The sequence below is a fragment of the Schistocerca gregaria genome, chromosome 4 (genome assembly GCF_023897955.1).
Source record: "Schistocerca gregaria isolate iqSchGreg1 chromosome 4, iqSchGreg1.2, whole genome shotgun sequence".
NCBI classification, from domain to species: Eukaryota; Metazoa; Arthropoda; class Insecta; order Orthoptera; family Acrididae; genus Schistocerca; species Schistocerca gregaria.
Window position 1 is genome coordinate 306541718 of NC_064923.1, and position 16539 is coordinate 306558256.

Sequence of the window (16539 nt, forward strand, 5' to 3'; positions counted from 1 at the left end):
TCCCTGTTACCACAATTATTTTCCACATGACAAATATTAATTATTCCTAGTTAATCCTGTTAATAAAATATAAACATCTTTCATAAATTGTAAATTGACAATAGACAACAGAAATATACACGTCTTACACAAGGAATTATTGAGTGGTTCTCTGAAAATGGACTCTGTCTAAATGTGTTCCTCGAACCACTCCATCAGACTTCTGGACTTGTGACACGACGCATTATCAGGTTGAAAAGTGCCACTGCTGTAGGGAACCATGATCGTCATGAAAGGGTGTAAGTGAACAGCAGCCAGTGTACGATACTCCTTCGCCGTCATGGTGCTTTGCACGAGCTCCACTGGATTCATGGCTGTCCTCGCGAAAGTTCCCCAGAGCATAATGGAGCTGCCACCATCCTGTCTCTGTACGGGTGTCCAGGAAATATTTCCCTGGAAGACGACGGATTCTAGCCCTCCCATCGGCACGATGAAAATGGTATCGGGCTTCATCGAACCATTCAGCTCTTGCCACTTTCCTAACGTTCAGCGCCGGTGGTCACGTGCACTTTTCAGTCTCAGATGTGTGGTATTAACATTGTGCATATGCATGGGTCGTCAGCTGCGGAGGTTCATCCAGCATTGTATGCCCAGACACACTTGTGCTCTGCCCAGCGTTAAAGTCTGGTGTTAATTCCGTCACAGTTCGCCGCCTTTCCTGTTTTACCAGTCTGCCAGCCTACGACGTCCACCAGACGATTTAGGCCACATCACGGCTCGCACACCTTCGGGAGTTCGTCGCCGATTACAGTTACGTTCAGGAAAGTTTGCCGCAGACCAGGCTGCCCAAAATGAAAGAAATATATCGAAGCTTACTTCAGCAACAATCTGGCAATGTGGCCGAACAGAAGTACCTGGCGACGCAGTGCCAGAGAATATGGAGAACGGTCCATCTTCCTTCTCTCCCTACAGAGGTACATGCATTGTGGTATGTAATGGTGAACGGCAAATTCCCGAAGCATCAACTACTGCACTCTGGTCGACACGCCGATATCGCTCCAATGCGCGGTCGTCGACTCCGACAAGCACCGTTTGGTGTGTTGCACGGAAGTTGTCTGTTGGCTTCTAAAGACGAAAATGCTGGCGCTTTTACTGCGTACGGCGCACAATGCGATCAAAGCTGACGACTTACTGTTCCCGAAAAAAGTATACTTTCCCCACTTCCAGAACAAACGCAGTAAACTGCATAAACGGGATGGCGACGTATTATTTGCATCGCACCGATGACAAGAAAGAAATAGACTTCTAGTACATACTGCAAGAACAACATGATATCTTGCGGCAACACGTGAAATGTAGAACTTGTTTCTCCAATTACTTGGGTTCGTTGTTCACGAACTCGCGAGGTGCCTAGTTGCTTTCACCACCCTAAGTGAAATGCATAGTTATAATGACTTGACCAACCTCCATTCTGAAGTCGTCGTCTGGGTAGACAGCTGCACTTCGATCGTACATCTGTTGCTGATGCTGTAATAAACCGTTAGTGAGGAACTGATGTTATGTAATGAAGTACACTCATGCTTATAAATTAAGGAGAATTGCAGAATGTGGTGCCACACAACGTGGCACTACACGAACGTGGCGCTGATAGCATAGGCACTTAAGGAACAAACACGACACAGATCTGTAAGTCCACTGTATTGGTGATAAGTTGAGAAAACCGTCCCGAAACACATATGCTACAAAAAGGCCGCTGTTTCCTGCGCATGTACCCTGACATCAAAATGGGATTGATCACCATACACTAGTACACAGGTTGCACAACGGGTTGGCATACTCTGGATCAGAAGGTCGAGCAGATGCTGGGGTATAGCCTCCCATTCTTGCACCAGTGCCTGTCGAAGCTCTTGAAGTGTCGTAGGGGTTTGAAGACGTGCAGCAGTATGCCGACCGACAGCATTCCAGACGTCCTCGATGGGGTTTAGGTCTGGAGAACAGGCAGGCCACTCAATTCACCTGATATCTTCTGTTTCGTGGTACCCCTCCACGATGGCGGCTCGGTGGCGCCGTGCGTAGTCATCCATCAGGAGGAAGGTGGGACCCACTGCACCCTTGAAAAAGCGAACATACTGGTGCAAAATGACGTCCCGATACACCTGACCTGTTACAGCTCCTCTGTCAAAGACATGCAGGGTTGTACGTGCACCAATCAAAATCCCACCCCACACCATCTAACCACGACTTCCATACAGGTCCCATTAAGTGGTTGATATCTGGTTCCTGGTTCATGCCAGATGAAAACCCGGTGAGAATCACTGTTCAGACTATATTTTGACTCCTTCGTGAACATAATATGGGACCACTGTTCCAATGACCCTATACTGTGCTCTTGACCAGGCTTTACGGGCTCTCCTGTGACCAGGGGTCAGTGGAATACTACTTCCTGGTCTCCGGAAGAATAAACCAAGTCTGTTACGTCGTCTGCAGACTGTGTGTCTGGAGACAACTGTTCCAGTGGCTGCTGTAAAGACCTGAGCAAGGTTACCTGCAGTAATCCGTGGTCATCTGCGGGTACTGATGGTGAGATATCCGTCTTATTGTGGTGTTGTACACTGTGGACGTCCCGTATTGTAGCGCCTGGACACGCTTCCTGTCTGCTGGAATCGTTGCCATAATCTTGAGATCACATTTTGTGGCACACGGAGGGCCCATGCTACGACCTGCTGTGTTTGACCAGCCTCCAGTCGCCTTAGTATTCTACCCCTCATAACTTCATCAAATGTGTTCTTTGAGCCATTTTCAACACACGGTCACCATTTGCACGTCTAAAAACGTCTGCACACTTACTCGCTGCACCGTACTCTGACATGCACCAGCACACCTCTGCATATGTGTTCTGCTGCCAGCGCCACTGTGCGACGACCACAGGTAAAGTGCGCCACATGGTCATACCCCGAGGTGATTTAAACCCGCAAACCGCCCAGCAGAGCGTTGTTTCACCACGTATCAGCATTATCCTTAATTTATGAGCATGAGTATAGTTCGCTGACGTCTTTTCGTATATATTTTAGCGATAAACGAAGAACTGCAATTTGCAAACATTATCCCTGCTTTCAATAATTGACACTTTCCATTTCGAATATCTGTAAGGAATTTAGTATTCTGAGTCCCACTGTGTCACGGATGTGCCCAGAATACCAGATTCTGGGCATAGCTTCACACCATGGATAACGCACTGCCAGATGGCCTTCACTTAACGACCAGAGCAGCGTCGTTTGCGCAGAGTTGTCAGTGCTAATAGACAAGCAACACAGCATGAAACAGCCGCAGAAATGAATGTGGGACTTACGGCGAACTTATCCGTTATGACAGTGTGGCGAATTCTGTCGTTAATGAGATATAGCAGCAGGTGACCGACACGGGTGCCTTTGCTAAAGCACGACATGGTCAGCAATGCCTCTCCTGAGCTCGTGACCCTAACGGTTGGACTCCAGTCGACTGGAACACCGTGGTCTCGTCGGAGAAGTCCCGATTTCAATTGGTAAGAGCTGATAGTAGTGTTCGAGTGTTGCACAGGCCTCACGGAGCGTTAGACCTAAGTTGTCAAGAAGGCACTGTGCAACTGGAGGTGGCTCCATCCTGGTGTGAACTGTGTTTACATGGAATGGACTGGGATCCAACTGAACGAATTAGTGGCTGTCAGTTGTTATGTTCGGCTTCTTGGATAACATTTGCTTTCATTCGTGGACTAAAGAACGATGTCATGTCACAGGACACAATTGTTCGCGATTGGTTTGAAGAACCTTCCTGACAATTCAGGCGAAATATTTGGCCACCCTGATCGTCCGACATGAATTTCCTTCGAAGAATAATGGAACATAATCGAGAGGCCAGTTCCTGTATAAAATCATGTACTGACAACACTTGCGCAATTATGGACAGCTCAATCTTTCTGCTGAGAACTTCGAACGACTCGTGGAGTCCACGACAAGTCGAGTTGCTGCACTACGCCGGGCAAAAAGAGGTCCAAAACCATATTAGGAGGTACCCCATGACTTTTGCCATCGGAATACATGAACATTTTCAAAACATCAGCTTACAACACCATTGACTTAATACATGTTATTTATTCTCACTGTTCTGAGCGCATTATTTCTGCACACAGTTTAGATCTGACTTATCGCAGCAGACAACATGTCTGTCCACTATGAATACCTCTTGAGATCTGATCCGGTAATGTTCCGAGAAACCGTATGTCTTTTCGTTAGGTTTTACTTTTGGTTATAATGAAGTTCTGACCTTAGATATAAGTAAGCAATAACTTATTATTTAGAGATACTTATATCAGAATCTTAAGAAAGTTTAATGCATCGTTAATAACAGCATAATGAAATAAAGTTAGAATCAGTGTGCGCAGCGTCCGGGCGTATCAGCCAATTACATTGATAGACTAAAATTCTGGGGGTATCTCCCACGAGAAAGGCGGATACGTCACTCTACTGATTCCGTCTTAGGCATAATGCTGCAATCTCTAGTGCTCTGAGGAAAGTATCTGGTAACTAGATATGATGTCTACTAGAGCCAGAAATATCACACGCTACTGAGAAAATTTGGAGAATACGCATCTACTTGTTGTGTTGTTGTCTTCAGTCCTGAGACTGGTTTGATGCAGCTCTCCATGCTACTCTATCCTGTGCAAGCTGCTTCATCTCCCAGTACCTATTGCAACCTACATCCTTCTGAATCTGCTTAGTGTACTCATCTCTCGGTCTCCCTCTACGATTTTTACCCTCCACGCTGCCCTCCAACGCTAAATTTGTGATCCCTTGATGCCTCAAAACATGTCCTACCAACCGATCCCTTCTTCTAGTCAAGTTGTGCCACAAACTTCTCTTCTCCCCAATCCTATTCAATACCTCCTCATTAGTTACGTGATCTATCCACCTTATCTTCAGTATTCTTCTGTAGCACCACATTTCGAAAGCTTCTATTCTCTTCTTGTCCAAACTAGTTATCGTCCATGTTTCACTTCCATACATGGCTACACTCCAAACAAATACTTTCAGAAACGACTTCCTGATACATAAATCTATATTCGATGTTAACAAATTTCTCTTCTTCAGAAACGCTTTCCTTGCCATTTGCCAGTCTACATTTTATATCCTCTCTACTTCGACCATCATCAGTTATTTTACTTCCTAAATAGCAAAACTCCTTTACTACTTTAAGTGTCTCATTTCCTAATCTAATTCCCTCACCATCACCCGATTTAATTTGACTACATTCCATTATCCTCGTTTTGCTTTTGTTAATGTTCATCTTATATCCTCCTTTCAAGACACTGTCCATTCCGTTCAACTGCTCTTCCAAGTCCTTTGCTGTCTCTGACAGAATTACAATGTCATCGGCGAACCTCAAAGTTTTTACTTCGTCTCCATGAATTTTAATACCTACTCCAAATTTTTCTTTTGTTTCCTTTACTGCTTGCTCAATATACAGATTGAATAACATCGGGGAGAGGCTACAACCCTGTCTCACTCCTTTCCCAACCACTGCTTCCCTTTCATGCCCCTCGACTCTTATTACTGCCATCTGGTTTCTGTACAAATTATAAATAGCCTTTCGCTCCCTGTATTTTACCCCTGCCACCTTTAGAATTTGAAAGAGAGTATTCCAGTCAACATTGTCAAAAGCTTTCTCTAAGTCTACAAATGCTAGAAACGTAGGTTTGCCTTTCCTTAATCTTTCTTCTAAGATAAGTCGTAAGGTCAGTATTGCCTCACGTGTTCCAACATTTCGACGGAATCCAAACTGATCCTCCCCGAGGTCTGCATCTACCAGTTTTTCCATTCGTCTGTAAAGAATTCGCGTTAGTATTTTGCAGCCGTGGCTTATTAAACTGATAGTTCGGTAATTTTCACATCTGTCAGCACCTGCTTTCTTTGGGATTGGAATTATTATATTCTTCTTTAATTCTGAGGGTATTTCGCCTGTCTCATACATCTTGCTCACCAGCTGGTAGAGTTTTGTCATGACTGGCTCTCCCAAGGCCGTCAGTAGTTCTAATGGAATGTTGTCTACTCCGGGGGCCTTGTTTCGACTCAGATCTTTCAGTGCTCTGTCAAACTCTTCACGCAGTATCGTATCTCCCATTTCGTCTTCATCTACATCCTCTTCTATTTCCATAATATTGTCCTCAAGTACATCGCCCTTGTATAAACCTTCTATATACTCCTTCCACCTTTCTGCTTTCCATTCTTTGCTTAGAACTGGGCTGCCATCTGAGCTCTTGATATTCATACACGTGGTTCTCTTCTCTCCAAAGGTCTCTTTAATTTTCCTGTAGGCAGTATCTATCTTACCCCTAGTGAGATAAGCTTCTACATCCTTACATTTGTCCTCTAGCCATCCCTGTTTAGCCATTTTGCACTTCCTGTCGATCTCATTTTTGAGATGTTTGTATTCCTTTTTGCCTGCTTCATTTACTGCATTTTTATATTTTCTCCTTTCATCAATTAAATTCAATATTTCTTCTGTTACCCAAGGATTTCTAGCAGCCCTCGTCTTTGTACCTACTTTATCCTCTGCTGCCTTCACTACTACATCCCTCAGAGCTACCCATTCTTCTTCTACTGTATTTCTTTCCCCTATTCCTGTAAATTGTTCCCTTATGCTCTCTTTGAAACTCTGTACAACCTCTGGTTCTTTCAGTTTATCCAGGTCCCATCTCCTTAATTTCCCACATTTTTGCAGTTTCTTCAGTTTTAATCTACAGGTCATAACCAATAGATTGTGGTCAGAGTCCACATCTGCCCCTGGAAATGTCTTACAACTTAAAACCTGGTTCCTAAATCTCTGTCTTACCATTATATAATCTATCTGATACCTTTTAGTATCTCCAGGGTTCTTCCACGTATACAACCTTCTTTCATGATTCTTAAACCAAGTGTTAGCTATGATTAAGTTGTGCTCTGTGCAAAATTCTACTAGGCGGCTTCCTCTTTCATTTCTTAGCCCCAATCCATATTCACCTACTATGTTTCCTTCTCTCCCTTTTCCTACACTCGAATTCCAGTCATCCATTACTATTAAATTTTCGTCTCCCTTCACTATCTGAACAATTTCTTTTATTTCATCGTACATTTCTTCAATTTCTTCATCATCTGCAGAGCTAGTTGGCATATAAACTTGTACTACTGTAGTAGGTGTGGGCTTCGTATCTATCTTGGCCACAATAATGCGTTCACTATGCTGTTTGTAGTAGCTTACCCGCATTCCTATTTTCCTATTCATTATTAAACCTACTCCTGCATTACCCCTATTTGATTTTGTGTTTATAACCCTGTAGTCACCTGACCAGAAGTCTTGTTCCTCCTGCCACCGAACTTCACTAATTCCCACTATATCTAACTTTAACCTATCCATTTCCCTTTTTAAATTTTCTAACCTACCTGCCCGATTAAGGGATCTAACATTCCACGCTCCGATCCGTAGAACGCCAGTTTTCTTTCTCCTGATAACGACATCCTCCTGAGTAGTCCCCGCCCGGAGATCCGAATGGGGGACTATTTTACCTCCGGAATATTTTACCCAAGAGGATGCCATCATCATTTAATCATACAGTAAAGCTGCATGTTCTCGGGAAAAATTACGGCTGTAGTTTCCCCTTGCTTTCAGCCGTTCGCAGTACCAGCACAGCAAGGCCGTTTTGGTTAATGTTGCAAGGCCAGATCAGTCAATCATCCAGACTGTTGCCCCTGCAACTACTGAAAAGGCTGCTGCCCCTCTTCAGGAACCACACGTTTGTCTGGCCTCTCAACAGATACCCCTCCGTTGTGGTTGCACCTACGGTACGGCCATCTGTATCGCTGAGGCACGCAAGCCTCCCCACCAACGGCAAGGTCCATGGTTCATGGGGGGAGGACGCATCTACTATAGACTGCAAAACTACCATATTGCCACTAACGTACATCTCGCGCGACTATCGAGAACAAAACATAAGAAAAATCCGGGCTCCGAGTGGAACAGGGAATGGAATGAGTAGCACTAGTACTACAATCGGATTTTTTTACGATGGAGACTCGAGTTTAGGCTATAATTGCTTGTGAACCAATAAGCCTATCGCAAAATGAGTTGTACCAATATTTTCTGCGTTCGGCTATGTGGAGCAATTCGGTTTTATAATTCAATGTTTTATTTCTTTTTTTTAAATTTCAGATTGCAAAAAACATTGTCCGATTTTGGACATTTTCGCTCAGAACTGTTCACCTTAAAACTATATAATTTGAAATATATTTGTCCGATGTTCATGAAATTTTAGTAGGCACATGTAATGGTAGCGGAAATCTGAAGTTACACAATTTCTGTTTCCGGAAGAAAGGTTCTTATGGTTGTTCTGAAGTAACTTTCTCTCATCCTAGCTTAACATATAACAGAAAATGTGGGTTGGAGTGGAAGGTCTCTTTTGAGATTGCAAGAAACTACAACCTCAGTGACCTTACACTGTGATACGGATTTTATGAAGAGTAATATTTGAGACAGTGCGTATTGAAACGGCGATTAGCAGTAGGCGCGGGTACGGTATCAGGTGCTACGTTGCCACCATCAGGTGTAAGAGTTGGGGCTCAGAAGGAATGCAGCATTATTTTTACTTTCAGTTCTACACTCCTGGAAATTGTAATAAGAACACCGTGAATTCATTGTCCCAGGAAGGGGAAACTTTATTGACACATTCCTGGGGTCAGATACATCACATGATCACACTGACAGAACCACAGGCACATAGACACAGGCAACAGAGCATGCACAATGTCGGCACTAGTACAGTGTATATCAACCTTTCGAGCAATGGAGGCTGCTATTCTCCCATGGAGACGATCGTAGAGATGCTGGATGTAGTCCTGTGGAACGGCTTGCCATGCCATTTCCACCTGGCGCCTCAGTTGGACCAGCGTTAGTGCTGGACGTGCAGACCGCGTGAGACGACGCTTCATCCAGTCCCAAACATGCTCAATGGGGGACAGATCCGGAGATCTTGCTGGCCAGGGTAGTTGACTTACACCTTCTAGAGCACGTTGGGTGGCACGGGATACATACGGACGTGCATTGTCCTGTTGGAACAGCAAGTTCCCTTGCCGGTCTAGGAATGGTAGAACGATGGGTTCGATGACGGTTTGGATGTACCGTGCACTATTCAGTGTCCCCTCGACGATCACCAGAGGTGTACGGCCAGTGTAGGAGATCGCTCCCCACACCATGATGCCGGGTGTTGGCCCTGTGTGCCTCGGTCGTATGCAGTCCTGATTGTGGCGCTCACCTGCACGGCGCCAAACACGCATACGACCATCATTGGCACCAAGTCAGAAGCGACTCTCATCGCTGAAGACGACACGTCTCCATTTGTCCCTCCATTCACGCCTGTCGCGACACCACTGGAGACGGACTGCACGATGTTGGGGCATGAGCGGAAGACGGCCTAAAAGTGTGCGGGACCGTAGCCCAGCTTCATGGAGACGGTTGTGAATGGTCCTCGCCGATACCCCAGGAGCAACAGTGTCCCTAATTTGCTGCGAAGTGGCGGTGCGGTCCCCTACCGCACTACGTAGGATCCTACGGTCTTGGCGTGCATCCGTACGTCGCTGCGGTCCGGTCCCAGGTCGACGGGCACGTGCACCTTCCGCCGACCACTGGCGACAACATCGATGTACTGTGGAGACCTCACGCCCCACGTGTTGAGCAATTCGGCGGTACGTCCACCCAGCCTCCCGCATGCCCACTATACGCCCTCGCTCAAAGTCCGTCAACTATACATACGGTTCACGTCCACGCTGTCGCGGCATGCTACCCGTGTTAAGACTGCGATGGAGCTCCGTATGCCACGGCAAACTGGCTGTCACTGACGGCGGCGGTGCACAAATGCTGCGCAGCTAGCGCCATTCGACGGCCAACACCGCGGTTCCTGGTGTGTCCGCTGTGCCGTGCGTGTGATCATTGCTTGTACAGCGCTCTCGCAGTGTCCTGCGCAAGTATGGTGGGTCTGACACACCGGTGTCAATGTGTTCTTTTCTCCATTTCCAGGAGTGTATTTTGTCGTACAGGAAATCCATTTTCAGCCACCTATCGTCGTGAGTACTTTGGATCCGCAGTGGCAGGTTGCAAATGGTTTGCTTCCTTGCCGGCCTCGGTGGACGAGTCATTCTAGGCGCTTTAGTCCGGAACCGCGCGACTGCTATGGTCGCAGGTTCGAATCCTGCCTCGGACATGGATGTGTGTGATGTCCTTAGGTTAGTTAGGTTTAAGTAGTTCTAAGTTATAGGGAACTGATGACCTCAGATGTTAAGTCCCATAGTGCTCAGAGCCATTTGAACCATTTTTTGTTTGATTTCTTTTTGGAATGTCATACTGTACAATTTTTACAGGAGCTTTTTCATTGTTGACACACTCCGCTGCAGAGCGAAAATCTCATTCTGTGTACTTAATAACCCAGTCAGCGCTCGAAATTCTTTCAAGATTGGACACCGGCGTGGAAAGAAACCGATCCACGGTCAGAGGTGGCAGGTGAGTCCCGCCCGCTGTTTCACGGAGCGGCCGCTCGTCTCGTTGCAGGCGAGCGCCCGGCAGCTATGCAACACGCGGGCCAGCGCCGGCTAACGCATCCCGTGGTGGAGCTGCTGCTGCTCGCCGCCGCCACCGCCGCCTTCGCCGACCACTGCTGCTGATGAGGGCGCCTCGCCCTCCCTGCGGTTGGCAGCCCTGCTGGTGTCGCCGTACCTTCACCACCGGCGCGGCCGATCGGTGACTCCTCGACGAAGCATCCTCAGCATGTGATATCAACGCCTAACTCTGGAAAGTGTGATCTCTGCTCTGATGAATCGCTAAACTTTACTCTTCATCGGACAGCACCGGGACTGGCGTTCCAGTCGCGCCCTGTTAATTCTTCAGTGTCATTTGTGCTCCGGGTTGGCTTTCGACGGACACTTCTAAACCGAGGTATCGAACGAGATGATCACCCACATTGCATCAGCCACTCCCACCCGATCACTTACACTTTCGAGATGACCGGTATACAGACCGTAGTGCACTGGCCTACATGATTGGAGTAATTCAGCAGTTTTCATTTTAAGAATAAAGGTCGCAATTCTATGCAATAGATTTGTGCATACCGCATGTTACTACAAATTTCACTACCCGCGTGTTTGTGTTATCGTCATAGCCGCTTCATTCCTAAGCTGCCTAGTCACTCAGGAAGCAGCAAATGTAAGAGTGAATGGCTCTATAGGAGGAGCCATTGAAAACAGTAAGTACCTGGAATTTAAACGTTCTTCTTATAAAGAGGCCTTGCCTCTTCAAAGTTTGGCCGTCATTATGGCCAGTCTTGTTTTCGACTTTGTGAATTCAAACAGCTTTAAGAAAATTCATCCGAACTGCTCTCTCAGATACCCTATCCACAATGTTCATCATCTTCTACTGATCTTTAGCCTATAACGTTATCCTCCAATATCAGTCTTATTGTATTTTTCTCCTCTAGTTACATGGTCAAAATATCTAGTTCTTTGGTTTTGATTGTGTCAACAGCTTAAAATCTAATTGAACTATGTGAGAGCTTCTTCCGAGTACGAATGTGGCAGTATTTCCTTGGTTCTGTAGAAGGACAAATGGCCTTGCCACAGTTTTTCTCAATTGCGTTTTTCATATTCTCAGAACTCAGTCTTCCAGAGACCAAAAACCCTGACAAGAACAGGCAAGGTCTCCTGACTTCTTACCCCTTGTGTTATGTGAAATTCATTACAGTCGAATCTTTTTAATACGTCATTACCGTTATTTCATAAACAATTCTTCGCTATTCATAGTGACAAACGAGTCGCATCTGACGGAGCCATTTTCGTCAGAATTTACTGAAATAATACGGTTGACAGTAATGTCCTCGCTGATGATTCTGCCAACAACATGAAAAATGAACTTACAGTGTTGCTTTCATTCCAACAAAAGCTATTATTCATACAGTTACGTAATAGCAAATCTGGTAAATAACGCACGCTGTCTTTACAACGTACTTAAAACGGTTGCCTCTTTTACAGAGGAATGCATATTAGCTATTGAAATTTGTCATATGGTAAGAAGTGTTGAGTGGTTGATATCCCGTAGATTATGAAGTCTTTGGAGTGGCTGAACTAAAAAACAAGTACCAGACAGAAGAACGTAAGACTGCATCCTAAGGAAATTACCATTCTGCGTCATAAATGAAACCTGAATTTGAAAATTGGCGCAACTCAGTATGAGCAGTGTCGGCAACAAAACACTACAGCTCTGTACCTCAAATACAGCTCCCATAGGTCTCTCTTCTCTTACATAATAATTCATGTTACGTCGTAGCTGCTACGGCCACCACATTGCATCAGAAGTGGGCAATATATCATTACTCCCAAAACAGCACGTCAAACATGATACAACGGCTGTTAATCACGCTCATGAAGAATTTTTGGGGTCGAAATGCTGCTGGTTCTGTGAGTCCACGGTTCTGGATGGGCTGAAAAGGGCCGCATCGGAAGAAAATTATAGATATGCATATGTCCACATATTGCTTCATTTAGAAATCACCTTCAGAAACAGACAGCTTCACATTTGTCTCAACGTTTTCACTCATATACAACAGAAAATTTATGTCGATGGAGATAAAAGACCGTTCTGAAAATTTTGTTTAACGACGATGTTTTAACTTCGAATTGAACAATTAACCGACGTTTCGTTATTGACGGGCTGCACTGCCGGCCACATTGACTTTGAGTATTATTTTCTGGTTTTACGTCTTAGTTCGGAGTGTTTTCTAATGCATTCTTCGCTGTTTTAATTGCACTGTCTCGCAGTGTTGATATAATTTTTTGCATCAGTTTTATTCTAGGTACGCTGTATGCATAACATGTTGTAACATACTCCGTATGTTGGCCTTAATCTGATTTCTGCGACATGTTCGAATACACTCGATCCGTTGTGTGACGTAGTGGAAAGATGAGATCACTTGATCATATTTCCACCAGTTATTTTGTTACACCTGGTAACATTGTTATGATTCATTTTCATTCATATTTCACTCCGAGTCCGCATTTAACGACTATTATCAGTAATTGTCAGTTATAATTTTCTCCAATCCACATTGGAACCATTACTTAAAGCTAATCAACTTGGATGAGTCACCGAAATAATTCGTTAGTAGCTGCCAGAACATACCTTGTACGTCAGATTGATACAACCCCTCATGTAACTTCCACATTCTTTACAGGCTAGACACATCTACTCTTGTGTAAATGCTTTTTTTTTCTTTCGATTTTTTCATACTGTAGTCCTTTCTGCTATGGTGGAAACGATCTCAGTACCTGATGAAGATCTTATATACACCATAACGTTATTGTGAATGACATTGTATTATGCACGCAGTGGATGTTAAATAAATGCGTCGACCATATACCGATTTTACATCGAGTTTATAAACAGCAAGGTGCGGGTAAAAGTGCTTTCCAGTGCAAGTATTTGGATTTAGCAAACTAAGTCTCTCGTCCATTTATTATTAAATTACCAGTCCAGAAACTATAATTACACTTCATTCTGATCTCTCTAAATTTTGATGTGTGTAAAAACATACTGATAATTGTGTATTTGAATTGCGTGATACAGATCCAAAGTTGTTAGTTGCTAAGCTTTTGACAATACTTCACGTAACTCAGAATAAATACTTCAAGTGTGATGTCTGGCTTCCGACTGACAAAAGAACTACAAAAATTAACAGGTATAAGGCCTTATTTTGAAGAATATTGAATGTAAAATACAGAGAGATAATTTATTTTCACGATAAAATACGACAAAAGATTTGTCTATGACTATTTCTCAAAGTGATATTTTTGTAAACGTCCACATCAACAATTTTCTTGTAGATATTATTCTATTGTCCAATATTGAAGTTATTATGAGTAAATACTTGTAATTTTTACGTTCGAAAATAAGTGACCGGTGCCCATTGGTGTGTTAAATTTTGCAGAAGATATATATGTTTTCTCTTGTCGTAGGTGAGTATCTCTTTTACGCCGGTCGAAGGAAAAATGCTTCGAAGATGTTTGACAGAGAATACAACCTATTAATGACTGTAAATATCCTTTAACTCTTAGTAAGTTTGGTCCTTCATAAATAATTTGCAATATTTTAAAATAAAATAAACAGTTTCATTGTTCCCTTTCAGTTTCTTACGTGCTTGACCTTTCGAACTTATAACCTTTTCCTGATCCCAACAATGAACGCAATGTACCACCGTATCATTGTGTATAGCACCATACAATGCAATCAATTGATGAAACTATCAAATAGATTATGTGTGCAGCAGAGCTTCGAACTGTGACATAGCACTTTAGTAATTAAAGGCAAAGGACAAATTTCCAATGTAGCCCACATTTTTAATACATATGGTGGCATCATTACGGCGTGCCAACTGCGGGGGAAGGGGGGGGGGGATACAAATAATACTGCGGTCTTCAAAACAGAGCTTTCACACAGCTACACACTCAGGCACATGGATCTGAAAATTTAACGACCGTGTGTCGAGAACATACGTTTCACGCTCAGCGCTTTTCAGCTCCACGTTGCATAACTAAGGCTGGGAGAGGCATGCATATAATGAGGACCAAAAGTACCAGGTAAACATTCATGTGTCTTATTTCATGAAACGCTTTTTCAACAACAAAATAGTCACAAACTGTAATGAACACTCATCCACATTGGTCTGTTTTCAATATTTTTTTACCTATTGTTGTGCTGCTCAGTCAAACTGCTCATTTGCCAGCACCTCGGTCATTTTGGAAGTAGAGTTTGGATGTTCAATTGTAGTTTTGGTGAGTGGGATAGTTAATAGGAATTCACACTAACGGTGCTGGCGATCTCTTCCACGTGTGTACACGTAAACATTTCGCTACGCAGTTGGCTGCTCATCACGAGCCATGGTAAACAAACGAAACTAACCTCATTAGTGATTTCTAATTACACAGCCCCCCCCCCCCATGAACCATGGACCTTGCCGTTTGGGGGACTGATGACCTTAGCTGTTTAGTCCCCCTTAAACATCCCAACAACCACCACCACCACCACCACATTGCCGTTGGTGGGGAGGCTTGGGTGCCTCAGCGATACAGATGGCCATACCGTAGGTGAAACCACAAAGGAGGGGTACCTGTTGAGAGGCCAGACAAACGTGTGGTTCCTGAAGAGGGGCAGCAATCTTTTCAGTAATTGCAGGGGCAACAGTCTGGATGATTGACTGATCTGGCCTTGTAACATTGACCAAAACGGCCTTGCTGTGCTGGTACTGCGAACGGCTGAAAGCAAGGGGAAACAAGAGCCGTAATTTTTCCCGAGGGCATGCAGCTTTACTGTATGATTAAATGATGATGGCGTCCTCTTGGGTAAAATATTCCGGAGGTAAAATAGTCCCCCATTCGGATCTCCGGGCGGGGACTACTCAAGAGTACGTCGTTATCAGGAGAAAGAAAACTGGCATCCTGTGGATCGGAGCGTGGAATGTCAGATCCCTAAATCGGGCAGGTAGGTTAGAAAATTTAAAAAGGGAAATGGATAGGTTAAAGTTAGATATAGTGGGAATTAGTGAAGTTCGGTGGCAGGAGGTACAAGACTTTTGGTCAAGTGAATACAGTGATATAAACACAAAATCTAATAGGGGTAAAGCAGTAGTAGCTTTGATAATGAATAGGAAAATTGGAGGACGGGTAAGCTACTAGAAACGGCATAGTGAACGCATTATTGTGGCCAAGATAGACACGAAGCCCACACTTACTACAATAGTACAAGTTTATATGCCAACTAGCTCTGCAGAAGATGAAGAAATTGATGAAATGTATGATGAGATAAAAGAAATTATTCAGGTAGTGAAGGGAGACGAAAATTTAATAGTCATAGGTGACTGGAATGCGAGACTAGGAAAAGGAAACATAGTAGGTGAATATGGATTGGGGCAAAGAAATGAAAGAGGAAGCCGCATGGCAGAATTTTGCTCAAAGTATAACTTAATCATAGGTAACACTAGGTTCAAGAATCATAAAAGAAGGTTGTACCCATGGAAGACCCCTGGAGATACTAAAGGGTTTCAGATAGATTATGTAATGGTAAGACAGAGATTTAGGAACCAGGCATTAAATTGTAAGACATTTCCAGGGGCAGATGTTGACTCTGACCACAATCTATTGGTTATGAACTGTAGATTAAAACTGAAGAAACTGCAAAAAGGTGGGAATTTAAGAAGATGGGACCTGGATAAATTGAAAGAACCAGAGGTTGTACAGAGTTTCAGGGAGAGCATAAGGAAACAATTGTCACAAATGGGGGAAAGAAATACAGTAGAAGAAGAATGGGTAGCTCTGAGGGATAAAGTAGCGAAGGCAGCAGATAATCAAGTAGGTAAAAGGACGAGGGCTAGTAGAAACCATTGGGTAACAGAAGAAATATTGAATTTAATTGATGAAAGGAGAAAATATAAAAATTCAGTAAATGAAGCAGGCAAAAAAGAAT

General features: G+C 44.0%; 1 protein-coding gene across 2 annotated transcripts in view; it reads left to right on the forward strand.

Annotated features, from left to right (window-relative positions):
• LOC126266779 (zwei Ig domain protein zig-8-like) overlaps nucleotides 1-14197 on the forward strand; it is a 171836-nt gene extending 157639 nt beyond the window's left edge. For both annotated transcript variants that reach the window (XM_049971318.1, XM_049971317.1), the window contains exon 6: nucleotides 10585-14197. In XM_049971318.1, the coding sequence (XP_049827275.1) occupies nucleotides 10585-10697 (113 nt within the window). In that variant the 3' untranslated portion in view covers nucleotides 10698-14197. The remainder of the gene's footprint in view (nucleotides 1-10584) is intronic.
• Nucleotides 14198-16539: the final 2342 nt, after the last annotated feature.